General features: G+C 33.5%; 1 protein-coding gene across 2 annotated transcripts in view; it reads left to right on the top strand.

Moving 5' to 3' along the window:
• The window catches only part of CEP120 (centrosomal protein 120), a 39,669-nt gene extending 13,219 nt beyond the window's left edge, over positions 1–26,450 (top strand). For both annotated transcript variants that reach the window (XM_068666583.1, XM_068666582.1), the window contains 12 exons: positions 746–923; positions 3,029–3,178; positions 3,998–4,180; positions 7,133–7,229; positions 7,313–7,465; positions 7,941–8,030; positions 8,595–8,687; positions 10,294–10,455; positions 13,315–13,437; positions 14,872–14,970; positions 23,566–23,711; positions 24,366–26,450. In XM_068666583.1, the coding sequence (XP_068522684.1) occupies positions 746–923; positions 3,029–3,178; positions 3,998–4,180; positions 7,133–7,229; positions 7,313–7,465; positions 7,941–8,030; positions 8,595–8,687; positions 10,294–10,455; positions 13,315–13,437; positions 14,872–14,970; positions 23,566–23,711; positions 24,366–24,603 (1,712 nt within the window). In that variant the 3' untranslated portion in view covers positions 24,604–26,450. The remainder of the gene's footprint in view (positions 1–745; positions 924–3,028; positions 3,179–3,997; positions 4,181–7,132; positions 7,230–7,312; positions 7,466–7,940; positions 8,031–8,594; positions 8,688–10,293; positions 10,456–13,314; positions 13,438–14,871; positions 14,971–23,565; positions 23,712–24,365) is intronic.
• The last annotated feature ends 1,145 nt before the right edge of the window (positions 26,451–27,595 follow it).

Below are 27,595 nucleotides of genomic sequence, written 5' to 3' on the forward strand. Positions count from 1 at the left end.
TGCTTTTTGAAACAGGTAGTGGGGAGGCTAAGACCCCAGTTTAAGTACATGAAAAATCTACGTTACTTCTGTGACTGACTTGATACAATTGAACAGGCCACTTACAGCATGGCTTCTGCTGCACAAATTATAAAATGGGTATAACAGGAGCAATCCTGTCAAAGTCCATGCATGAGCAGATGTGCTTTGCAGACTTAGAGCAGTTCAGTTTTTATTTCAAATTAACCCTTAGCCTGGGAGCAGTAGTTGATGCTTTCTTACACAAGTTCTATGGTTGACCAGGTGCTCTGTCCCTTTCAGTTCCAAACTAAATTGTTTAGTTAATTTGAAGAAAGCTAAATTACTATTTTTTTGTGCCCTTAATTTGGCAAGGAACTGTTAAGCATACTATTGAAACTGAAGCCTTATTCAGTTCTGCAGAATGATGCAGTATGATCAATAATAGTTTTTTAGTTTCTTGGAGTAAAATATATTACAGAACTTCTTGGAGTAAAATATATTACAGAACTTCTAAGTTTTAAACTATTTTTATTTCTTCAAGAAGATTTAAAGTATATTTATTTAGAAGCAATAATTTAGAGTGGCTACTTTTCAATGTTATTTTAGTATTGGTTTATATTACAAGGAATTGAAATGTTTCAGGAAGTAACCTATTTGTACTTGCATACAAAATGAGATATGTTTAATAGTCTTTAATAATTTGTTACACCCCAAGTAATATGCACATTCTCGTCTGTGTTTTCAGCTGATGCTGCACCAGTAGCTGCATCTCAGTCCAACCCAGTGGGTGCATCCAGTTCTTCTGAGCCTGTGTCAGCACAGAAAATTGTCATTCCAGCGGCCTCTCACCATTTTTGTTTTTCAATAGACTTACGAAGTATACGTGGTCTGGAAGTTGGTTTTCCAATAAATTGCATTTTACGGTATGATTTATTTTTGTTTATCCTATTCTTGGTTATAAGTGTTTTTCTTCTCAAAACAGTATCTTTATAGTCAGTTTGCAGGCTAATGCCTTATTTTTATCACGAGTAGCTGAATGCTTTAGGATTTTCAACTAGTTCATCACTAAACTTCTGAGCACTGCAGTATTAAAGACAGCATATAACAGTTTGCCTGCAGTGTTGTTTTATTATATCTCTCACTTGAATATCAGAGCCCAGGAGGAATAAATCAATATTCAGTCTGTAGGAGATGAGTAATCCTCTTTAGGATTAAAGGAAGGATTCAAATCTTAGTAGGGAGAAGTAGCATCTTTTGGTTACACTGGTTCTTGGAGTTTAAAAAAAAAAAAAAGTTTTTTGGATATGTGAATTCTGTGCCTTAGACAACAGTACAGAATTTCAGTGCTAGTTTGTAACAACTTCGTAGAAATAAGCTCGTTACTGCTGTTAATACAAAAGAAAAATTTGGGAGTATTTCTGGAGCATAAGCTCCAGAGAATATAAATTAGCAGGGAGGAAAATAGATTGAAGGAGTAAAGACTAAAAGATGTTAAAATTAAGGGCACTGAAGCCCCTATTTCTGTATTCATGTTGTGTATTTTTAGTTTAGTCTTTTTTTCACTCTGTCATGAAGAGAGAGACTTTATCAGCTTCTTACTTTTCTTCCAGGTTTTCCGTAGAATTTAGGGTCAAAAGTTCATAGGTACTGGAATTATTTTTATTTTATTTTTTTTTTTATGGAGAGGTGGGGAATAATTTCTGGTTGAATAATATTTAGCTCTTGACAGCATACATGTTGTTCATAGCAGTTAGTTTGTATTCTGGTTTTCATTAGGGCCACTTCAGTGTACACCTCTAATGTATGATTCTGTTTGAAGGAGTTACATAACTGTAGTTGTAAAGGTCTGCATTTGCTTGCCACTTGTTTTAACAGTCTGTTTGAATACAGTTTTAGCTGGTCACTGGGAAATCTGTTCTTGATGATAAATTCTTGACGGAGTTTAAGGTTTTTTGAATGGGGCAAAAAGATGGTTGGGGGAATACTTTGAAACACAACTAATATAGATTTTTATCGTTAATGATTTTTCTGTTTAGGCTACATTATAAAGTGACGTGTGTGTAAAACAACGTAAAATGGCTATGAATTTCACATAAAAGCAGATTCAGATAACACTTCAAAATTATTTTTTTCAAAATAGGGATAAGAAATAGGTTTTGTTCTTTTTTGCACTTCAAGTTTTAGTCTGATGTATGTGGCAATAAATTGAAAGGAAAAACATAACACTTAAAAACTACAGTCAGTTGCAGGGTAAACAATTGCATTTAACAGCATGTTGGGAATGTTGTTTAATTCAGGTTTGATCAAGCTTTTAACAAATTTGCCTAAGCAGTTAAACTTTATAAGTGGCAGCTGTTGATACAGCATTTATTTTTATTTTTTTTAGCAACTCAGCTTACAGCTAGCATTATCAGTTCGAGCAAATAAATGTTCAACAAGTTCTTGACTTCCCCTTTTAGTTTATCACAAACTCAATTTGCCAGTACAGTAGTTCTGGGTCACATTGTAAATCTGTAAAAGGATGTGTCTTTCCTTTCAGTCAGTTGAACCGTGGACATTTAAAAACTAAATGCTTCAAATGTGACTCAGATTTTCAAGCGATTCTGGTATATATTTATACTTTGGTTCAACAGCAGTAATTGATAAGTCTGAGTTGTAAATGGTTAAAAATGTTTTCAAATAACAACCCATATATGAGCACAATACTTCTTCCTTAATTTTATAAAATGAGAGATACAATTTTAATTTGAAAAGAATAGTTCAAGTTTATAAACATCCATACAGATTATGAAAGCTTTTTTTATCAAAGTAACAGCAAATATAAGTGAAGTTTGATGGGTATTGGTGTAATCAAAAACACATTATTCGAGAGATGAGTTCTACTATTAGGTACATTTGTGCAGTTTTTACTTTTATGTTACTTGTGTTTCAGTGAAAGGATTCTAAATTAGTCTTATTTTTGCAGAAGTCTATGCGGAAAATGTCTATTAAACTGTTACTTGACTGCTTTTGTTATTGCTTTTATTAGGTACTCGTATCCGTTTTTTGGCAGTGCAGCGCCTATTATGACAAGCCCACCCACAGAAATCAGGAAGAACATGGAAGTTTTTCTTCCACAGTCCTACTGTGCATTTGACTTTGCAACTACACCTCATCAGCTTCAAGATACATTCTTCAGGTGATAACTTACATTCTTTTATCTTAATTAGCTTGAGTGTTTTATCTTTCACTGTAAATACAGTCAGGTTCAAGTATTTTACTTAAGATCTTGAGTTTGAGAACTTAGTAAGGAATCAACATGAATATTTAATGCACTTCTCTTTCCATTCCTTCTTTATTTTGAAAGACGAGGACTCAAATTCCTGGTTTTATCTCTGAGTATTTATGCAGGGATCATTGCTTGCTGCTGTTGTAAGCTTTTAAATTAAAGGTTTGATAATTCTTCTAACAAAGCATATTTATGCCAGTTGAAGTTTTTTGGCTCTGTTTTCCTTTTTTAACTTGATGGCAGTCATATCCATAGTTAATCTGTGGAAATATTAAAACCTGGAAAGCTGAGTACAGTTGAGTTGTGAATTCTGACACAGTTTTCCAGTAGTCCCACATGCTTTTGATAGGTGATTTAGATGTGGTTAAAAGAATCATTGTAATTGTGATGTTTTGAAAGGAAAAGCACAGAAGATGTATTCTGTGAGTGACAGTGACTGAAGTTCACATGTAGGTATTTATAAACAAAGATCTAGGTCTGTTAAGATTATTCAGTCAATTATTTTCATTGCAATGTAGTTCTTGCTAATAAATGGAGGAAAGAATGATGACTTCTGCGAAGTAAGTGATGAAAAAGACAAAGTTTGTGAATCTCACTCCTCTGAAAAGCAGTAAGCCTGTATCATTTTTGACGCTTTGACCAGCACTGATAGTGGAATTGCCTTTTTGAACATGAGGTTCCATTTGTCTTCTGTTGGTGACTGACGTGAAAATAATTTCCTTGTTTCAGATTACCTCTGCTGGTTGAGTTGTGGCACAAGGATAAAACAACTAAAGACATGCTTCTAGGGATTGCCAGACTTCAGCTTTCAAATGTTTTGGCTTCAGAAAAAACCCGTTTCTTGGGTGGTAATGGTGAACAATGTTGGCGTCAGACTTTCAATGAAACAGTCAGTGTCACAGCAGCACAAGGGTAATAACTAATTAAAAGTTTTTTACTCTGTAGCAAGCCTTGAAGAACTATTTGTTTAGTATTTCTGTGAACAAGGTCAAACTTTCTCGATTTATAAATTTGAAAGGTAAAAGGTAAACATAAATTTGAAGAAATTGAGACTATTTATAAAGGCTGTGTTTTGTTTATGTATCTGCATTGGTAGCCCTGCAGCAGAAAAGATGACAAAGAAATAACTCTTAATTTTTCACCTTTTAACAATTACTTGCAGCACTTAGATTTTCTTGATAAAAGCAGAAAATAAGTAAGAGGTTTTGGTGATTGAATCTTAAAAATCATACACTTAGGATTACTATTGATGGAAACTTATACATACATGTAAATATTTCTGTCAATGCATACATACTTAAACCTACTGTTAAAGTAGGTTTATGAAAGGTTTAGGAATTATAGGTTTATTATAGGTTTAGGAATATGAAAACTTGCTCGTTTTCATATTAGGAGCTCTGGAGAATAAGATACCAAAAATGAAATAGAGAAGTCTGAAATTAAAAGAGAATAGTGGCTATCAACAGAATTGAGAGGTCTCACAAAGTGGGCTCGTGTTATTTGAAGAAAATCCTATTTATTTTTAAGTGTAAAATGTTTTTGGTGGTCTGTAAGTATTTTGGAAATCAGTTGTAAGCTCACATGGTTTTAGATGAAGCCAAATCTATATTTTTGCCTGGCATGTGAACAGTTTGGGAAACAAATTAAAGGACCAGAGAGAATAACTGAAAGTTAAATACATCATTTAAACTTAGCACTTTTTAACCTGAGCTTTTCACTCTGAGGCCAGCAGAATGGTGATTGCTTTCCTCATTTGACATTTCACTCTATAGTTTCACAGAACACAAATCCATCACTTTCACATTGGTTCCCTTACCCTGCAAATTTACCCCCATCCTTGCACTGAAGTTTGTCTTCTAATAGCTCACATTTGTGAGACAGTGCTTTAAATTGGATGGCTGAAACCTGTGTAGGAAATATTCTTAGTAAAAAACCTGTGTAGGAAATATTCTTAGTAAAGAGTGCTAACTGTATTGGTGAATAGGGATGTTCGTGGTGCAGTGGAGTTGGGAGTAGGCATCCAAAACATTAAAAGTTTAATTACCACCGATATATTGTGCAATCCTGCATTGATACTAGAGTAAGTCTCTGGTTTATATCATATAATAATGATCTTGGGTAATCTTCACACACAGATCAAAGAAATAAATACCCAATTAAATTAAACAAGGGACTTTTACTGAGAAAGTTACTTAAGAATTGTGAATAGCTGCTGATGTTCCAGAAAGAGTTAAGTCTGTGTTTATCCCTAGTATGTTTTTAGACATATTTGACTTCAATTAAAGTTAGGAGGACAGTAGAGAAATTTATATTTTCAATATTATACACTGATAATTGCAGGGTTTTCAGCTCATGTACATCAGAATAAGCAGTAGTATCAGTGTGTGAATGTTAATCCTTCATGTAAATGAACACTTTTCTTTTTTCATATTTATGTACTTCTGTCCTATGCCCTTGTTGAAAATGTGAACTGTGCTAGCAATCGGTGTGTAGACCCTCATCTTCTGTATGGTGAGGACTTGATTATGCCTTTAAAAATAAACAAAAATTCCTCTAAGACTGAGGTCAGCGTTAAACCTCTAATCCTATGAATAAGTAAAGCATGCCAACATTTGACACACAAGAAACTTCAGGGAACTAACACAGCCTGTCTTCCATCCTCCTAAACTTGTATTAAATTGATCTCTGTCTCTCTTTAAATTTTTGCATGGCCTGATTCAGTGGAGAGTTGGTTTATGATCTCAGAGGACACTAAGGTTGACACTTTTAACAAATAAGTTTGCTAAAATAAAACCTGCTTTTGCACAAAACCACTAGATGGCATTCTCAAATTCATGTAATTGGCTCTGTGTTTTGCTGTTCTGATACCACTATAAAAAATGTTATACCAACAAGAGCAAAGCTAGATGGGTATGTTAACTGACTTAAAATACAGACCTCAGAATTCTGAATAATTACTGCTATCTTTATTATTTATCTTGTTTTTTATTAGTGACTGATAGAAAGTTGTAATAACTCAATGCAGTAATTTGTTTTTACTTTGCATAAATTAATGTAGCCCCTCATTTCCCTTGAAAAAAGGATGATAGCGTAGATGATTGCACCTTTGTAAAAATATGTTGTCTACTTATATTTACTGGAAGAAGAAATTCCAGTGAAAGAAACTTCACTGGTGAATTCTCGAAGCTTTTTTGTCAAAAACTGCAGTTTCTGGGTTTTGAGGGATTGTGTTACTGCCTTTACACCATCATTAGTTAAAATATTTATCTGGACACTTTCTCACTGTACTAGGACAGATACTTACCATACTTACTGTAAGGCCCCCTCTAGGTGGATTTAAGGTTGTAAATTGCCTGTGCTGAAACATCTGGAAATGGTATTTTTTTTTTTTAGGAATCTAAGGATGGATTACAACAAATGATGTTATCCACAATTTATTGTCACCTAACATTAGAAAGTTATGGTTAACTAACACCACTAATACAGTACTAATGAAATTGAGTACCTTAAAAATGAATTCAGTAGCAAAATACTTTCAAGAGGTAGACTTATTAAACAGATTTATGACCACAAGAACAATATCTGTATCATTCTGTTCTTGCAGGGATGAGTCAATTGTGAAAAAATGTTAGTTAAATAGGTTCTCAATTACAAGTTGTTAAGGTTAGAAAAGCTTATTATAGTTGCACAAATTTGTACTTGTTAACTATATATATGGGAGAGCTTGGCTGTGTTGTCACAGACTTTAGCAACAGTTGCCTGACATTACACAGAACCTTTTAGCAATTCAGCTTTGTTGCTTTACTTGTCTTAAAGAACACTTTGAGTATTTTTGACTGTTTTTCGTTCTGATACAATTTTCAGGTCAGGCAACAGAATAGCAGAGCTTTCATATGCCATCACTTTGGAAGACTACGGGCTTGTGAAAATGCATGAAGTTCTGGTGTCAGATTCTTCTCAAGTAAATTTTGCATTAATTTTAGCATTTTTCCTTGAACGCTTTGAAATGTTGGTTTTCTAACTAAAAATCCACTGTTATGTCAGTGTGTAGGTGCTGGTCAGCAGCGGCATGCCCCCCATACTCAGCCTCCTTGTGTCCCAGAAAACCAGCCAGAACCTCGAGAAACTCTTGAATACAAAGCAGCACTGGAGTTAGAAATGTGGAAGGAAATGCAAGAAGACATCTTTGAAAATCAGGTCTTTACTCCTACTTCCTAAACTGCCCAACTGTCACAATTCTTTCATGATTTATGAAATGCAGTAGATATTCAATGTGAAAGTTATTGCTGTTAAATATTAACTATGCATTTATTTATTCTCAGTCATTCTACTGCTGTTCTTCCACTCATTAAGTCATTCCACTTATCCTATAAATGTTTCCTTCAAAAGTGAAGACTGTTACAGTCTCATCTTGGTTAAAAGAGTGAGAATATGGTTTCTATTAGTTGATATATTTTTCCTCAAACTTATGCTGGCTTTGCAATTAGTTTTTAAGAGTAACAAATGTATCAAAATCATTTGAGGTACAGTAAGTCAGTGTAAAACTTGTAAAAACTTTTTTTTTTACTTCACTGCTCCAGGCTTCATTTCTTTAGTACTCTCTGTAAAAGCTGTGCTATCAACAATTTTGATTTGAGTTTCTGTTTAGGAACTCTTTTCCTTTTATTAAAAGCTTAAAAAGAAGGAGATGGCCCATATGCAAGCACTTGCAGAAGAATGGAAGAAAAGAGACAGAGAGAGAGAAGCATTAGTGAAGAAGAAGGTAAGGAAACTAGTTTATATGCTTGCTGAAGAGTCTCATAAGCCTCATTACTGCAAATTTTGACAAGATTCTTTGACTATAACAAGGGTCTGTGATACCTCCTTATGACTTAGAGGTGTGTATGCATTTAGACAACAGTACAAAAATTAAAATCAGAGGTCTTTTACTTCATTTTAATACCAAGGCTAGTGGTACATTTGTTTAATTTTGAACTAGAAATTGCTAGGTTGTTTACCTTTTTTATGATGATATGTAGACAGAATATTTGTTACAAATCCTGTAGGTTAACTTGCTGACTCCAGGGGATTTTCAGCTTTGCTTGCTTCTTGATTGCATGGTCAAAATCTTCAGCAGTCCAATTGGAGCATACTAACCTATTTTCACTAATAAAAGAAAAGCTCTCCGCCATGATTTCATGATTGAAAGCTGGAGATTTGTTTTTTATGTAAACGTGTGAAACAAATGTTGTCCATGTTTTATATCAAACAAACAATTTTAAATTCTTCAGCTGTCTAAAGCCTATGTTTTATTGCAAGAAAATGTTTTTTTGTTTGTTTTTTAAAGGTAGCAGAATATACTGTTTTGGAAGAACAACTTCAGAAAACCTTGAGGGATCTAGATAAGCGAGAGCGACATCTTTTTAGTGCTGAATCAGAGGTAAAAATTGCTTGGTCACTTTTTTGATTAAGATGCTTCTATCCATTCTTTCATATGGAGGCAGTTATGACCTGTGTATAAGAACTAAAAGAGCAACATTCATACTAATGCACAGATAAGCACTAACAATTTCAAGCTAAATGTTTGTTACCTCTATACATATTCAGTGAAATAGAAGTTAAGCAAACTTGTGCATGACTTGTTACAAGTACAGAACTGTAAGCTTAGGTTTCTTAACAGAATTGGTGTCAGTGGAGAGATTTATGTAACACCATTATATCTCAATTATGTTTAGTATTCTATCATAGTAAACATTTTCCATGTGTACAAGAGTGCCTTACTTCAAACAGTAATTGCTAGACCTACCACTGCAACAAATAGGAGGTGCCAAGGAATGCTGGGAAGAACTGCAATTGTGCAAATTTTGTCATCCAGCAATACGATAGAATTGCTATTTTGTATTTTTTGGTAGTGACAGGACCAAAGAAGATGAGGGAGAAACCAGTAGCTACCACTGTTTCTGGATGTCATTGAACACCCCACATCTAGGGAGCAAGATGAGTCCTCAGGAAAGCTATATATGGAAAGCATATGGAAAGAGAGAGAAAAGAAACTTCCTGTTTACCTACTTCAGAAACTTCAGAACAGTCTCACAACTACATAGGTAGACTGTTGTGGTGACTTAGCAGTCCAGTGAACTTTTTTTTTTTTTTTTCCTGTGGTTCAGCTCAGCCTCTCTATCATAGGAATCCCTCCTTTGCTTGAGAACAAAGCTACAATTCCCAGCAGAGGCACTGGCAGGCTGAATATGTTTCCAGCTCTTTATTGTCCTCAGGATGTAGCTTGTGCTATAGATTGTCTGACTTTACCTATAACTTCAACACACAAAATCTGGTAATTAAATTTGGATGCATTTCAGTTGGAATAAAAGTATTTGATTCTCATACATGCTTGTCTCAAAACTTTTTCTAAATGTAGTTAGATTCTGATTTGAGGGTTTAGAGATAACAAAAATCTGTGTATTCCACAGGCATCTAGACAAAATGATAGAGAGTTCATGATTACATTTTGAGGGGATAAAATGGTCAATGTGGAGGAGTAAGTAGGCTAGTATGCAGATAGTAAGTAGGCTAGTAACATCTTCCTGAAAAGTTCAAACATGTCAAGGATGGTTTTCCTGTTAAGCTTGATATGAAATCCTTTCACTGTACTCATTTTGAAGAGTGAGATCCTACTGAACAAAATACATTTTCTTGGCTGTAGGAGTAATTTAATGTTTTCTGTAGTGAAGAGATCTTAATTTTTAATTTTAGTAGGAAACTAAATTCTGTTTGTAATGTGGTTTAGAAAGTAATTAGAGATAAAAATATCCCTGTTTTTAGTAGTCAAGTAACAATATACTTGTAGACCAAATATATGAATTTGAAGATGATTAGTTAATCTGAAAGCCAACAAAAGGGGGTATATCAAATGTGTAGGTAACAATGCAATTTCTACTGCTTAATTTCTAAAATATATAACTTTTGTCATGAATGAATAGTAACAGCTTTAAGAGACTCTTAAGGATTCTGAATGTATGAATTGATGTAGCTGTCTCATTCTTAAGCTTCAAAGAGTAAAGAAGGAGTTGCAAGCAGAGCATGAACGAAATAAGCAGGAGTTACAGGATTCTGTGCGACGTGCCAGAGAAGAATGTGCTCACCAAATTGAGCTAGAAAGGTCAAAAATCAAACAGATGGAAGAAGACAAGCTTCGCCTACAGCAGCAGGTATGTATATTTAAATGTTTAGTCTCTATCATTTAAGTTTTTTATTATTTTAAGTAAGGATGTTAAGTTGAGCAATGATATTGAGGCAACTTGGAAAATATTTTATCTCCAGTTGTTCAGTGAGCTACATGCTGGATCCACCTCTGTCAATCTTGCTTCATAATAGGGCCAGTTGGCAATGCAGTGGTTATAATTTCATTTTGTAAATGCTGAAGATCAAACTGTGGTTACAAGCATATGTTTGTAGAACTGCAATGTACAATTCAGTAACTTTTTAATAAATTGTTAACAATTAACATATACGAGAATATCTAGGAAGCTTGACTTTGAAGTTTGTTTTATGATTCCATTGCAAAAAAAAATTACTTTGCCATCTTTGGGGGGTGGGGAAATTATCTCGATGTTATGTTCTTCTGTTTTGATAATGGAACTTTAATTAAACTGGGAAAACTTATGCTATGTTCTGTTGTCCTGTATGCTATCTTTTGCACTAATGGCAAGACTTGCCTAATTATTTTTTTTGTTGGCTGTTAAAGAATTCTATGAAACTTCAAGTTACTACCAGCCTTTTCTGAAGCAGTTACAATATTTAGAAACTTAACTATTACTAAGATCTAATATACTTAAATTAAGTATTTTTCTTACTTAAGGACTTAGTTTATGTATGGGAGGTACCTGCTTTGGTGTTTTTAAAAACAGAAATACTGTATCAGACCACAGTTTGTTGCAGCAATGGCTGGATTTTGAGGTGTAAAAAATAAGAAGGACAAGTAGAAAATACAGTCTTTCTACAACTAGGGTTACCATTGATTACTGACTGAGAGGCTGCATTTCATATTTACTAGCCATCAGTGAAAGTATTCGTTAACTCATCTGATCCCTGTTTAAAAAAGTTTTGCTTTTAGAATTGCAACATCCTGTGTCAGTGAGTTCTGCAGTTCTGTGCTATTTAAAAAAAAAAAACAAAAACAAAAAAACATAATCCCATGTTCATTTAAAGCTTCTTGCTTAATATGAATGAGTAATCCTTAAGTGCCTGTGTTACATGCTATTCATGATTTCATAAGTCTGTCATACTCATTTTCCAAATATGAGCATCTTTGTGTCTTGTCTTCCCTTGTCGTAAAGTTATGCTCTCTAGCTGATCGTCCTGGTTCCCTTTTTGTGCCATTCCTACTATTTTTAATGTACACAGGCAGAATTTTCGTATTGCTACCAGCTCTGACTGTTATTATCCTACCTTTTAGATTATGGTTGTTTGTTTTGTCTTTTAACAAAGAATATTCTGGAGTAAAGTGGAAGAATTCTAAGGCATATACTCTAATTCATCCCTTACCCTTTAGTTTGAAAGCTATGTGTATTTACACGATTTTCACATATGAAGATCTGTAGAGGTTTCTAAATGTCTAACTTGTTTGAAGATGAGCCCTACAAGAGATTAGTTTCTGAACCATGCATTTTGAAGAATATCACTTTTATTCTCTGAATAGACAAGTTGTGCTTTTGTATGATTTGTGCACTAGCTTAACAGTTTGTAGTCTGAAGTCTCATGAGAAATTCCATTATTTTAAAGCATTTTCAGAAACAAACTAATTAAACATTAATGTTCTAGGGATAGCTTGCATTCTTCACAGCTAACAAAACTGGCTGCTGTTCTTATCATTGACATCATAGCCATATGCCTATGTTTTAAAAAGAAATTGGTAAAAGTATTGTCAAAAAGCAATACTATCTGTCAAAGTAGTCTATCATCTCTTTCTGTGGAAAAATAACTGCAGCGAACTATGTTTTCGTATGGTTTTCTTATAAGGCATCTTTTCATTCTTACATCAGTTCTATAAAAATAAATTCTGTAGAAATTTATTAGAATTCTATAGAAAATGCAGAAATTTCTTGTGGAAGAATTATTGAGGTGACTCAATTAGGAGATCAGAACTAAAACATTGATGTACTAATAAAAGAAAGCTTTTAAACAAAGAAATTTTCTGAAGCATTTTCACCCACTATTCTAAACTTAGATACAGTTAAGGAAACGTTTGTATTAAGTAGTTAAAGATGAAACAAGTTGCAGTTATCATCAATTCTGTAGAGGAAAGCATCACTTATGTCAGGTGTATTAAGGGCTTTCTAATTGAGTAACCTTTATTCTTCTGCTGTTATATTATTCTATCATTAAAACTCTCTTATTAGATGTTTTCTCAATGTTATTAATACTGTATAATGAAAAAAGTATCTATTAAGTGTTTAACTTACATTATTTTTTGTAGCAAAGTAATACGATCATAGATAGTAATACAATCATACATGTACATCTTTCAAATTACCAGTTTTAAGATGAAAATCAAAGCTCTGTTATGGTATCTTTGTGAAACTCTGGAGATAGTGAGGACAAAGGTACATGTGTTGAGTCATTAGTTACAGAAGTCTTTGTTTCAGCCTTTTAAATTACTATTTGGCTGTATAAAGTATTAGGTATTTCCTCTCCCAGACATTCCTAAACAAGTTATGCCTGTGGAAGTGTGTCAGTAATAAAACTTAATACAGCAGATAACACTGGCATTCTTTAAAAGTTGTGTGTAAGTCTAAATAGTTTTGTTTTCTGTATTTCTTTTGCAAGTCCATTTTAGAAATGTGAACAGAAGTGTTTATAAATCTTTCTGCTTTGTATGAGGAGAGACTGCTTTTCTTCTTTTCCAGTACAAGCAAAGATCATCTTTAAACTTTTCCTTATTAAAACATTGCTGTATGACATCATCAAGAAATTATTAATTTCTTAATTTTAATTATTCATATTAATTATGAATATGTAACTCTCAATATCTGTTTTATATCTATTTTAATGTATCTGTTTTAATGTAGCTTTATGAAGCAGAAAATAAGCATAAAATTTTGGAGAAGGAGTTCCAGCAATACAAAGAACAGCAAAGCAGTAAACCAGAAATCCAGCTACAGTCGGAAATAAATCTCCTCACTTTAGAAAAGGTATCTTATTAGTCATTAAAAACTGTCACAATTCCTCGGTGAGGGAGATGTAGAATAATCTTGCATGAATCTGGCTATCTTGTCCATTTTGTTTTACTTTTTCCAACAATGTCTCCAAACTAAATACTCACACACAATGAAGGCCAACAGTGGCCTTATTTCGTAGAGGAAGCTGTGGCAAGGCTAAGGCAGGAAAAACTGACCATAAATAGGTCAAATGCATTATTAGTGCCATGATTTGTACTTGGGACTCTAAGCTTTTTGTTCATAAAGTTTAAGAAGAGTTTCTTGTGAGGGTTGATTGAGACTGTGTGTTGCTTTTTAAGTATTCCTGAAAAGAAGTTGATTACTTATCAGTGGAATGGAATTACCATCACAAGTTGATTTCTTCATATGCTGCACATGCTTTCAGTAGAGGATATTCTACTTCAGATGCCCATTATCTGTGGTTTTAATTATGCCCAGAATTACTGAGAGGTCTGACTAAAATAGATTATTCTGAAAAAATTATACCATGCTTTTTTTGCACAAAGTGCATTCAGTTATATAGTGTATAGCTAGTATATTACTGTGTAGTTAAATAGCTTTTAATAATGCAAGCAGGTAATTCAAAATATTTGCCTGTACAGACTTTTTAAATTCCTAACTAAAATATTGTTAGGCTTATTTTTAACTTAAAAAAAATCTTCACAAATCTAGTGCTAAATAGTTCTTGTCCGATTTTAAAAAATACTGTCTCAGATTTTTTTGATTGAAATGCTTCATTTTTTCAGGTAACCATGTTGTGTACTTCACACCTATTTTCATATGCCTTTTAGTACTGGAATATTTTTTGCACAATGCAATGAATTATTTTTGGTAAATTGCATAACATGTTCTTAAGATTCATTGTTTAGACTGTAAAAACAGAGATACCCAAAATGTATACATATATTTTAAAGAATGGTTAGAACAGAGGTGTATTTCAGAGGAAAGAATGTAACATCTTCCATCAGCTCCAGAAAAGGGGAAAAAAAAAAGTGTACACCTTTTAAAGGCAAGATTTGTGCAAGATTTGTCTATCAGCATTCCTGCTAAATTAGAGTTTATAATCTTATTTAAAAAAGAGAGCATGGGGGGGGTGGAGGGGGTGGAGAGGGGAGGTTACTAATTTGAGAAACTTAAATTTAAAAGGTTACATCAGTAGATTTAGTGCTAATAACTAATCTTTTCCTTTTGTATAGACAGCTATCCAATAAAAATAAAGCTATATTTTAAACAAGAAAATGTTCATGTGCCATAATATTTATGTTACATTATATAACAGCTTTAGATGATGTTGTATGTTACACTACATAAACACTTTTCTTAAACCAGACCCTTTGTATATATACATCTTTCAGTGATTGTTACTGCTGTTATTGCTTCAGCTGATATGGTTTTAATTGCTTTTAGGTTGAACTTGAAAGAAAGTTGGAGTCAGCTACCAAGTCAAAGCTCCACTACAAACAACAGTGGGCAAGAGCTTTGAAAGAACTTGCAAGGTTAAAACAGGTATACATGTTTTTTTCTTTCATCATGTGAGACAATGTTGGAAGCTATCTACAGTTACTGTTAATTACTGGCTGTTTCATTGTTTTAGCGTTTTGTTTGTCTGTAAAATTCAAGCTCAGAGATTTTTGCAGAAGTCAGTAGAATAGCTGAATAGTAGAATAGAGTTTTCCTTTAAATTCAGGGAAGAATACAGCTCAGGTCAACAAAGAAAGCTGGTTTAGCTGAAAGCAGGTGTGGCTCAAAAAAGAAACGTTAATTAATCTAATTCCTGGTAAAGCTCAGTCAGCACTTTCAGAGAACGTTCTTTGACCATCCTGACTATCTTGGTCAGTAACATTCCTAACTGTTTTTTAATTGTAAAATGAATAAAGAGTAGAGATTAAAACCAAAAATTGAAACAGTGGCTTAAGACTTGCTGAATGCTTAAATATGAAGTAAATTTGCAGAAGAAATGTGAAATTTAAAATGAAACTTTTTGCTCATGGCATTGGAAATCGTAATCCCTGAAACCAATGCAGTGAATGTACTGAATGCACTGAATGACTTACTTTTGTCATTGCGTCTTTCACTTATTGCAGTAAACTTTAACTAACCAGTATATGTAAGAGTGGCAAGCATTTTGTCAGTGACAAATTAATAAATCACTAATCCAGGTTGGTGAACAAACACTGACACAGACCTAGGCCTTCATAATTTTAGTAAAAGGTATTTATTACTTATCTTCACACTTCTTGTGAAGTAGGAAGGTACTTCTTAAGGATTATAGTTAAGTAGGCTTCATTCCTGTTGTTTTTTTATTTCTGGAAAGTAAAAACTAAACCCTCCATTTTCTAATTGATTGTTACTTTTTTAATCCTCTTTACTCAGTATGTTAGCTGTTTTCAATCACTATTAAAAACTAAACGTTATCTGTCTTCAAATTTCCTTTTTGCCTACTGATAAAAAGAGAATTTTTCCTCTCTGATTTCTGACACGCTGTGCTTGGCAAATATGATAGAAGGAAGAACATAAATCTCATAAATTTCATCTTTCTGATGAAGATTTCTTCAGCAGCCATGAAATATCCTAGCTATTTTTTCTTAGTGCCAAATTTAAAACTTCCCTGTAGAATAAAGGAAAATATTGTTTGTTGCCAGATTAACACAGAGTATATCATCATCAAATTCTTATTATGAATTTCATCACAGTAGACCTGATGATCTGAATTTAATAACATATGTAGATGGTTTCAGCTGACCCCCCTTGATGAAAGTCTGAACTATAAAATAAGTTGGCATATACAGTGAATTATGCTACTTAAGACTTTTATATGACAGAACAAACCCTTTAAAAGTGGTTTCTTGTGTTTTTATACTCCCGTGTTTCATCTTATACTTAGTCTATTGATAAAGGATTTAAGTGACTTTAAAAAGCCAAATAAAAGTTAAAGCAGAGCTGATCAAAAAACATTTACTGTGTTTTAAATATAAATTTGGAAAGTGTTGCTTCAGGAATTCTAGATCTGCTTTAGTTCAGATGATTTGTGCAATTGCACATAGTTTGACCAATTTCTTGTTTAAATTGGATTAGTACCATGTTAATTTTGCATTGCCTCTGGTGAATAGCCACAGGGCTGTAATCTGTGCCAGTAATTTGTCACACCAAAGCTCTCTAGAGAACTATACAAAACATTTGTGTAGTGAGGATTAGACGCTGAAAGCCATATCTTAGATTGTTAATAAATGTTAATGACAAAACCCAGCTGGTAAGTCTTGGAAATGAGATCTAATGCTTTGTGCCCATTGCCAAAAAAATGTTTAAACAGAGATTTCCATTACTCAAAGGTGACCTAGTACAGTCAATTTGTGAATTAAAGAAGCATAATCTACAGGCTAAGCATTTAGTAAAATGCTCTTCTGATTTGCAACCATAAAAGTCAATGTTTCCTTAATTAAAAAGTTTCCTTTTACTTTGGGACTAGTTGTTAGCACACATCTGTGATGGCTTTATATTTTACAGAATGAGATATGCACTACATAACTTAGAAAATTATGGGACTGTTAATAGAACATGCTCTGAATTCTCCATGTCTAGTAATTTGAATGTTTAAAAACACAGTGCTGGTGAAAACAAAAGAAGATCTGAGCAAATGAGGGCACATATATATCACCTGTGACTAACAAAGCACAGAAGTTAATTGAATTTAAACACAGTTTGTAAAGCTGAGTGAAAATAGTAAGCTGGGTTACATTCTGGTGAAGTCTTGTTTAGTCCCTCTTACTTTTTGCAACTATATATAAGTACTTCACTTATATCCCTATTCACCTTTAGGAAGACAAAAACTTTGTTATCTACATAGCTGTGCCTATCCTGGTAGGTTTTGTTATTTCCAGGGGTTTCAAAAGCTGACTTCTAAAGCTTACTGCCAAGGAAAGTCTGAACCTACACAAACAAGACGTGTGTAGTTGTATATGTGAGCATTATTACTGAAAATATCAAACCACTCACACGATGTTGTGGATATCTCAGGTACTAAATGGAGTGCAAGAAACTGTATTTTAAAACAAATACCAAAGCTAGCAGGAATTTCATTTTCAGCAGATGATAGTCTGATAATCTAGAAAACCAAGCTAATCTGAAAGTGCACATACATACATCATTCAGTGTTCTGGGAGAAATATTTTTTAATGAAGTCTTTATTGTTTTTGTATCCTACAGATCTGCTCAAACTAACACTGATGCATTTATTTAAAACAACATACATCTTACTGGCTGGTTGACATTTACTCTATCTTGTCCGGCCTCCTGCTTATCCACTCAGTAATTAATTTGATTAATTTATAAGTAATTTAGCCAAAGATGGGTTATAAATCTTTGACTTTTTTATAAAAAAAAAAAAAAAAAAAAAAAAGAAAAAAACAGTTGGAGGTCCAAGTCTTGGTTAAAAACTGTGTCTTGAAACCATCCAGGCCCTCCTACTGACTTGTCAGCTCTGGGTTATTTTCAGAAAACTTTACTTGAGTTCCTTAGCTTCAATCGTAAGTTTTCCCACAGACTTGCATGGTATGTGTGAGTGGGAGAGTGAATAGTGGCCGCTATTTAGCCATTGTTTAGTCTAGTGTATGTATGTTTACATCTCCCTTTTGGATTTATAGGCAGCTATGGCAAAATAAAGATTGTGCTTCCTTGATTGAAGAGCCTCTTAACTAGAGCACCTGGCGGCACAGAGGGGTTCTTTTACAATCTGATTGTAATTGAAATTTTTGTTTTCTTAATAGTGGCTAATTTTTATTTAATGCTGATTATTTCTCTAGTACCATAGGCTTCAAAACATGATTGAAGGTCCCACCATGCAAACTCCTAAAACAACATTCTTGCTCTCAAGTACTACATTAGAGATGCAAACCAATGAAAGAAGGCAGTAAGATATAGAATTAAATAATCTGATAACTAGCATGGGGCTTAAAGGTATTGTTTGGCTTGGCTTTTTTTGGGATATGTAAGAGAAAGATGGCAAAACATCAAATTAATAAGGAGAAGGAATATGGAAAAGTTTCCTTTTTCCCCCTCTTTTTTTTTAAAAAAAAAAAAAAAAGCAGAAGGGGATAGCATGACTGACAGTGCTGAGAAGGTAATGGAGGAAAAGGTACCTGTGCCGACTGGGTGTATTACAATAATAATATCCAGATGGTAAAAATTAAAAGTAATTTGCAGATACTCTTCTTGATCATCTGTTATTGCCTTGCTGTGGGATGGTGGGTGTTGATAGTAAGGAGGTAATGCAAGAACAGACTGTTCAGAGTTTCTAGTGGGTCTTACATTCTATCCACATAGCTGCTTTTAGTCCAGCAGCTAATAATTCTGGAGTGGACCCTTACCTGAAGTCTGAAAAAGCAATCTTCAAGTTTCTAGAAGTTGTTTAAAAATCTAGGGGTTCTTATTCAGGCTTCAAACAGTTCGACAGGGGTACAGTAAGAAGTTGGGAATAAATCTAAAATGTACCTTATTGGAGGATATATTGTAGGAGCATATTCTCTGCGAAATAATAAGACCTATCACAAAAAGCCTTCACAGCGTGAATTGTGTGTGTATGTATACGCTTATGTGCCCTGAGAAACAATTAAGGATACTTTGTATTCAATTATATCCTTGTCATTAAACTTCAGCATACACAGAATAGAATGAAAATGTTACACATGAGGCTAGAAATGCTGGACTTCACGTTACTATTGTTTTATTAATATTTCTTTTCAAAGATTGCACAGTAAATTCTGGTAAATTTTAAGTACTACTGTGAAGTAGAGTTCCTTCTCTGGTTTAAAAATAAGCAGTGCTTATGCATCATTAAATTGTGATTGGGGAAAAAAGGGGATTTTAGAGCCTGAGTGTCTCTTATAAAGTAGTACCGGTCACCTCTATGATGAATAAGAAATACTTCTTTTTTAATCCCATTGTGACAAGTCTTATCTGTCTCTGAACATATCAGAATAAAGCAAATGAATTCAAAATAAGCATACTTCACTTTTTATCAAACAAGTGTTCTAAGTTTTTTGCAATCTTCCTGTATTGATGGATTATTACGAAATAAGTTTCTATTGCTTTTCTAAGCATCATACAAAAAAAACAAGTTTGCTGTTACTCACTCTACAACTTCTGTCAGATTTAAAGGAGTCAAAGATGAATTTTGGGAAATACATTTCAAAGCCTTACGATATGAAGTGTGTAGCATTCACATTACACACAGGATCCCTCATAAATGAAACTGCAAAATCTCTTGTCACTTGCTTTCATGTATTTTTCTGAGTTTCTAGTCTTATGCTAAGTGCTAGGGAAATCTTGCCTCAGAAAACACTTTTTTAATAAAGTAGTATTTTCTAGTTAAAGGTCATATTATTCAGGGTAATCTGTACCTCTTAAAATGCTACAGAAATTCTTGTTTTTCACTGTTACAGGGCTAAAATTAATCTCATAGTTTATCTCATCACTCCCGAACAAGGAAATTACATGGAATATTTGTCATATCTATATCATAATTGTATTAGTAACCACATTGAACTTCAAACTGCACTTTTCTGAGAGGAAGTCTTGTGCAGTGTTGTCTTTGGAGGCAAAATACACTGATAAGAGTTTTCTCCTTTTCTCCATAAAGTAGGAAATGTAGCACTCTTTATTCACCCTTACGTCCCTCCAAATCTAGGAATATCTTGAGCAATGAACATGCTCACTAGGAACATTGATTTTTATTTTCTTGAACACTTTTCCAAGCATGAAAAGAAACACAAACTGAACAAAAGTTTCTTCAGGAACGGTTTTTGTTCTTGCATCTTTGGGGCTTTCATATTCTTTAATTTTCCCCTTTTTTGGTGTTACTAAATATCACTAAGTATGTTTTTTCATCAAAAAACTTACTGTTCTGAAACTAGGTAGTTCAGTGAGGGCAGAAAGGAAGAAAACACCAAATGGGATTCCTTCTGCTCAGTCAAAGGATTGGGAATTTTCTGTCATATGCCTGAATGAGTTTAGGACTTTCTGTTAGTCTTCAGAGAATGTACTTCTTTCAGGGTTTAAAACACTTTGCTATCAGTCTGCCACCAAGAACATGTTGCTGAACAATATAAAGGCCTGGATCATTGACATTTTCTACCTCAAGATAGTAAAGTATCAATTTGTAAGGAAATTTCTATTCTCAGGCCAACGCAGTTGTCTTCTGTGTTTGAATTTTGTTTATGCAGTCTATACTGCTTTTACAACAGGATTACATAGAACAAGTTTCTTCAGGCTTACTGTCCAATCAAGAAAAGTAGCTGGTCAGCAGACCAAGTTACTAGATTCTTTACCTATAGAGACAGACAAATAGAAATTTCTAGGCTTAATCTACATGTACAGTGCAACAATTCTTCTCCTGAGATTAAATATAATTTTGAGTAGAATTTTAAATAAAACAATGTAGAGTTTTAATGTATTATAATCCCTAAAGGAAAGCACAAAACTGAAAATATAATCTGAACACTTTTTTTCTGAAATGGGGCTGGCTATATGTTAATTTGTTCCATTTTGAGAAGGATTACACTTGAACTTGGAACTAGTGAAAGCACCAAGAACAGCGATGGTATTCAAGTAAATATTGATCTGTTCTCATATTTCTATGCATCACACAATCAGGCTAATCAGATATGCTGTCTATATTCTGTAAATTAGTTGTTATAAAAACTGAAGTTGCAGGACAACCTATTTGAGCATACATAACAATCAGCATTTAATTTTCTGCTGGCATTTAGCATTTATATCACTGTTAGCCCACTGTATACTTGAAATTTAGCTTTATTGCCTGGAATCTGTTGCCTATCCAGATATTTGGAAACCAGAGAATAACCTGTAAACGAGGCGGCCATATCACCAAGTATATCGAAGATCAGGTTCTTGTGCATTCCACTGCCACCTTCTACCTGCTGTGGAAATGATCAAGTCCTGGTCTTACTTAACCTGAGTGATCTGAGAGAGTGAGAGGACTTGCTTGGTGACAGATTAGTTTTGTGGGTTGCTTGTTGTTATTTTGTTTTTGTGTCTTAAGAGAAGTGGAAGCGTGACTTTTCTATGAAAACTGGATTCATTTTTTCTACTATATCCATGCATCCTGCTAGTTTTGTTTTAGTTGCAGTTTCAACCAATTTCTTCATAAACCAATTTATTCGCTGTGGAAATAAGTCTTACTGGTAGATTGCCATTAGTCCAAATGCCTCAGAGCAGGAGGAAGGAGTAGTTTTATTCCATTCTATTAAAAAAAAAAAGGGGGGGGGGAAGGGTGTTGGGGGTGATGGAGGGTAGTTGTTCTTGGGGTGTCAACACCAATTCTAGTAATGGATTACACCTCCAGTTTCCCTTAAACTTTGTTTGGATTTCCTTAGAACTCTTGAATAAATATCAGTTGGCTATAGTGATTTCTTACAATTTGCTTTACATATTTGTTGGTTCGTATTCTAAAACCGATTTTACTTAAACCTATTTTACTTTAATCTGAGCCTGCTCTTCAAACCTGTACCACAGAAAAAAAATGCTTCTCACATGGTAATGTTCTTTTGTAAATAATGTTCTTTTGTAATGAACTCTTAATGAGGGAGGAAGGACAATGGTCTTATCTTTTCCAAGTGCATTTTTTTTTTATACTTTAGCCATCTATCAGCTGTAGATTCTTGGCAGGATTCCTGCTTCTGGTTTTATTATTATGTATCCCCTTAGCAAATTGTTCTGCAGTCATTTTGGTCTGTCTCACTAAAGTAGTAGCATTTAATTTGCTGAATGGTATACTGGATTTACTATTAAAATATTTTGTAGTTGGGTGCTATGATTGCATGTAATCTTGTACAAGTGCTTCTGTATCACATTGGCTGCTCACATGAACAATGACCAATTAGAGCTTTTGTTTATATCAACTCCTTGTGAAATTTGAATTTTATTACTTAATGATAACAAGGGAGTGCTTAATATGCTTGGGACTGAGATTCAGAAAACTGCTTGGTTGAAATCAAGGATTGGATTCCTCCAGAAATTATTAGGTTGGCTGTATAATGAATATATTCACACATATAAAACAGTTGTGTTTTTTTACTGCTGTAATAAATATAAAACATTGTATTAACAATCAAATATTTCAGATGAAAGTGATGTCAAAATTACAAAGGTAAGCTCACACTTCACAGTATGTCTACATCCAGGATGTTTGTGTAACCTCCTACTTTGTTTTTTTAACTACAAGAACAAATGCCACTTTCCCTCAGGCTTTCTGTTTCATTGAGTGTAAGACTGATTTTGTTGAGTTAGCACAGGAGGTCATACGGAAAATGACTGGGAGGAAAACAAGCAGAGAAAGGAACATGCTTGTCGTTCAGACACTTCAATGTCAGAGTGGAAGTGGGCTACAATTCTAGTTTTGTGGCTCTATACAAGGCACTAAAACAAAAAGTAAACTTAGAACCAAGTAACTAAGAACCTTTAGAAGGGTTAGTTGGATTAAATCCCCTGAATAAGTTACCTAAGGCATTGCATAGAGCTGGAAAACTCTAAAAGGAAATCTCACTAGAATTTTAGGAGTTCAAGGCTTAATCTTTCACATGAATTGCAACTTCAGCAAGTCTTGAAGCTTTGATACTAGGCCTTATGGGGGCCAATATTGGGATTTTATGCAGCTACTTACCATTTTGTCATACATGGTATAATCTATGTAAATCATATTACTAAGTTATAAAAAAAAAAAAAATGTAACTTGTAATACTGAGACTTTTTTGCTATATAGTATCTTCAGCAATTTCACAAATAAGTTTTAGGTAAACAAGCTTAACCGAATATTTGTAAAGGTTTGTCCCTCTATGTTCTTTCATTAATGGAAAGATAGCTGTGACTGGGCCACAGCTGCTCCAGCATGGATAGGTTTACTGCAGTTTTTAATATAATGCTGCAAGCCCAGTGACTATCACAGCTAAAGACATCCTGTTTAACATCTTTCTACTGCTACTAGAGACCTAACTGTTGTGATTTCATTCCTGAGGTTTTGCTTGTATCACTATAATTAGCACTTTGACGTGTCAACCAAGTTTACGTTTTTATCCTTTCACCCATAAGCGTGAACAAGAAAGTGCAATGGCTCGCCTTAAAAAGCAGCAACAAGAGCTGGAGCACATGAGGTTGCGCTATTTGGCAGCAGAAGAAAAAGAGCTGGGGAAAACAGACCGACAAGAGCTGGAAGATATCAGAAATGAACTTAACAGGTATTAAAACACTTGTAAGACTCCCTTCCTGCCTCAGAATAAGAGAAGGTTCAGTTAAATCAAGACTATAATTGGCTATCAGCCTAGTAAAAGAACACATTTTAGTGTCCCTTAGGTAAAGATGGCACATCTATAAAATTCAGCTGTACTGTATTATAGAAAATCTATGTGTAAGGCCGCATTGTTTTTTAAGCTAACATAGGTGTATGACACTAGGCATCTTTTGTTCTTTCTCTTTTGGATCTTCAGTTCTAGGCATTTTAAGGGAGTTTAAAAAAATAAACAACAAAAAAAAAACTATCAATATTTTGAATACATTAAAATTCTAAGTCTGTGTAGTGTCCAATGGCTGTCTGCAGTGATTCTGTACACTGAAGCCTCGTAGCTTGAGTGGTATCTGCATTATCAAAATATGAGCTTTGGTAGCAATTACTATATATTATGTATGCAGATTTAAAAAAAAAAAAAAAAGTTGTCAAATTGTAGCTATTATGTTGTCTTTCATTTATAGTTTTCCCTTAATTTTACTACAGAGAGTTTATTTGTTACCGATTTCTTTATTTTACTAACTACTTCAATTAATGTATTATTTCATCTGAAAATCAAAGCAGTTTTTAACAGTCATGCTCTTACCTTCCATTTTATTAATGCCAGGCTAAAGCAACAAGAAGAGAGAAAGCAATTGCAAGACGTTAGAGATAATTCTGCTGGTAGAGTGGATAGTCCTCATTCTAGAAAATTAAATGAGAACATGGATGATTATCTCTCTCGTCTGATAGAAGAGAGGGATACCTTGTTGAGAACAGGCGTCTATAATCATGAAGACCATATTGTAAGTGAACTTGATCGTCAAATCAGAGAAGCTATTGCAAAAAGGAATACCACTAGATAAAAGCGTACAAAAAGCTGTTAAAAAGAGACTAAACTTGAACAGACTAACTGATTTTTAAACCACCTTCTGCAAAAATGTATAGTCATGCTTAAATTTTGCACATTTTTAGCTATTTTTGAAGTCAAGGTAAATATTTGCAATTCATGATGTTAAGCATAATTGTGAGTTTTACAGGGAGTGGCTGGTTTTTAATGTTTTTATACTCATATATGTGAATATATTTATCTTGTGTATTTTCCTCTGAAATGTTTTCTACCTCTTTGTACCACCGTGCCTAGGTTTATTTTTAATATTTTTAATAATTATTCTAAGCTTTTTGGTCAATACTGTCATAACTTATTTAAATTTTTGTAAAAAGGGTTCTTCAACTATAGTAGGAAAAAATTACATTAGCTATTTTCCCTGATAGAATTCTTAATTCTGACCCAAAACGCATCACTTGAACTTGACACGTCACTTTCTGTTAAATCACAAGGCAATCAACCTTTGCTTTGGTAACTGTAGTTAAGATAGCAAGCTCTGTAGTTAATACTCTTTCAAGAGTCAAGGTTTTAAATGGAGAAGAAAACTCAAACCTTATGAAACCGATAGAAATATTAAGTAACTAGTATGAATTGTACAGAATAAAAGTCCCTTTGTCCTAGCAGTTTTGCACATAACGCCTGTAAGGGTGAAGACAGGAAGGTAAAGCCCTGGTTCAGGAATAAAAATGCATTATATTCATCCCTTAAAACAAAAGATATATAAATTCACTGAATTAGTACCTCAAAGGTTGAACACTTACATAAGAAAGCTTGTCTAAGTGAAGATTTTTTCCTTAATCAAGACCTGGTCATTTTATGATTCCTTAACATATATTTCAATGCATATTGTCTTATTGCCACTTAAATTTTATGTAGTACTTGATTGAAGTATGAAAAAGATAACCTCGAGGTGTTGAATGCCACAACAGAATTCAACGAGAAATGTTAGTATGTGTATAATCAGTTGAAATAGCTGGTTTTTTTTCCAAACTTCATTCTGTGTCAGTTATTTTAAAATCATTCATGTGAATCTAGTTAATTATATAAACATACAACACTGTCTTTTCAATGGGGATTTTTGTCTGTCTTGTTGGTACAATGTATCTGAGTATTGAACAAGTCTTAGATATCTTTGTTCATCTAAAGCATAACAAATCCCATGCAGAAAACAAAATTACATAAAATCTGTGAACATCTATAGACATGGCTGTGTATGTATTGCCTTCCTGTTTTGCATGGTATGAATTATATAGAAAATAGTTAACATTGCATCTGACTTTGTGTTTTTTCTTTTCCTCCCTACAATGGGCTTCCCTCCTGCTAAATAAATTGTTATTAAGGGCCTATAAAGTTTTAAACTATGTTAACTCGGATATCAGATTCTATAAGGAATTACTGATTATCAGTGTCAGACTTCTTAAGAAATGCTTTTGTATTGCCTTGCACACCACTATTTTTTTCAAATTAGTGTGTTTAAAAAGATCCTACCAGTAAAACAAGTAATGTCTTCATAAATCCAGTACAATCCATTACATGTAGTTTTACTTTTTTGTTGTTGTCTTATCAATGATGCATGATCATATGCAATTATTGTAAATGAATCAGGAGGGTTTATGTATTGACAGAAAGACTTGCTCAAGACATTCTTCAAATGCTTGCTCGCGGTAGAAGTGCAGTTTCTTCTTGAAACACTGGGGGGTGTGTTAGACTTAAAGATCTTAAAGATTGTTTACTAACAATTTTCATAATTGGATATATTTTGAACCGATATTCTATGACTTTTCAGGTGTTACATTATTAAATAAAACTCAGATTTCTATTATTCATGATTTTGTTTTTTTTTCAACTATGTATTTGAACAAAAACTTTGTTTATTAATATAGATAATAAGTCAGTCTTTAGTGTTTGAAGCCGTAAAGTTGAGAAGTTGATTTTCAAAGTTAGTTTCATTTATGAATTTCTAATAATCTTTTTCATGGCTTGTAAAGAAAACAGCAGTCATGCTGCTGTAAGTTTTGTTTTGTTTTGTTTGTTTGTTTGTTTTTTAAATAAATAATTGTAGCTTTTCTAGTAAATCAGAGTACTTAATAAAAATCAGAGTATTTAGTAAAATACTTATTATATCACTTTATCTTTTAAAATATATTTATAAGCATGCTATTTAAAGCTGTTTGGGTCCACTTTGTCCCTTGAAAGATCAGTAAGATCAGGATTAGAAGAATGAGTTTTCTAAGTTTTAAATTTAGATTTTTTTTGGTTATACAGCTATTAGTCGTTCTGTTCACTGTTTGTATTGTACACTTTCTCATCCTAAAGTACTGACTTTAGGCTTGATGTTTTGATGTAACTTTTGCAGGAAAAAAAGTGGAAGTGCTTCAGTCTAAAGTAGTCAAGAAATCTATATTTGTAGTAGATATATATAGCAGAGGGGAGCTCAGTATGGCTTTTTTATTTTTACATTGAGTTCCATTTGGCTTTTTATTGCCACAGAGCCATTTTAAACATTATAACAATTCAGTGGAACGACTATGTACTGCTTTTATCAAAAAAAAAAAAAAAAAACAAACTCTTAATTTTTACTTTAATCTCCTTCATGGCAAGAATAAATACCATTTGAAACAGATGCATGAGATAACAAGCGTATTTTAATTTATCCAGCATCCTACTGGAAACTGTCTTCAATTTTCTTCAATTTCAGCCTTGCTTCCATATTCATTAAAGAAGGGGGATGGGAAGATGAGCAACAGTTAGGCCATGCTGGCATTCTGGCAGATTCATACCATTGATTTTGATGCAGCCAGATTTCACTGGGGAAGTGGATGAAATTATTTCATAATAAGTAATTTTACTAATATCTTTGTGTAAATTCAGATGCCCATAAAATTTAGTAAATGGGGTAGCAAAGGAAAGGAGGGTTGTTCTGTTGACAAATTGATTTATTCAGGCACACAATTTTCAGTTTTGTCTGA

Source organism: Anas acuta, chromosome Z (genome assembly GCF_963932015.1).
Source record: "Anas acuta chromosome Z, bAnaAcu1.1, whole genome shotgun sequence".
NCBI classification, from domain to species: domain Eukaryota; kingdom Metazoa; phylum Chordata; class Aves; order Anseriformes; family Anatidae; genus Anas; species Anas acuta.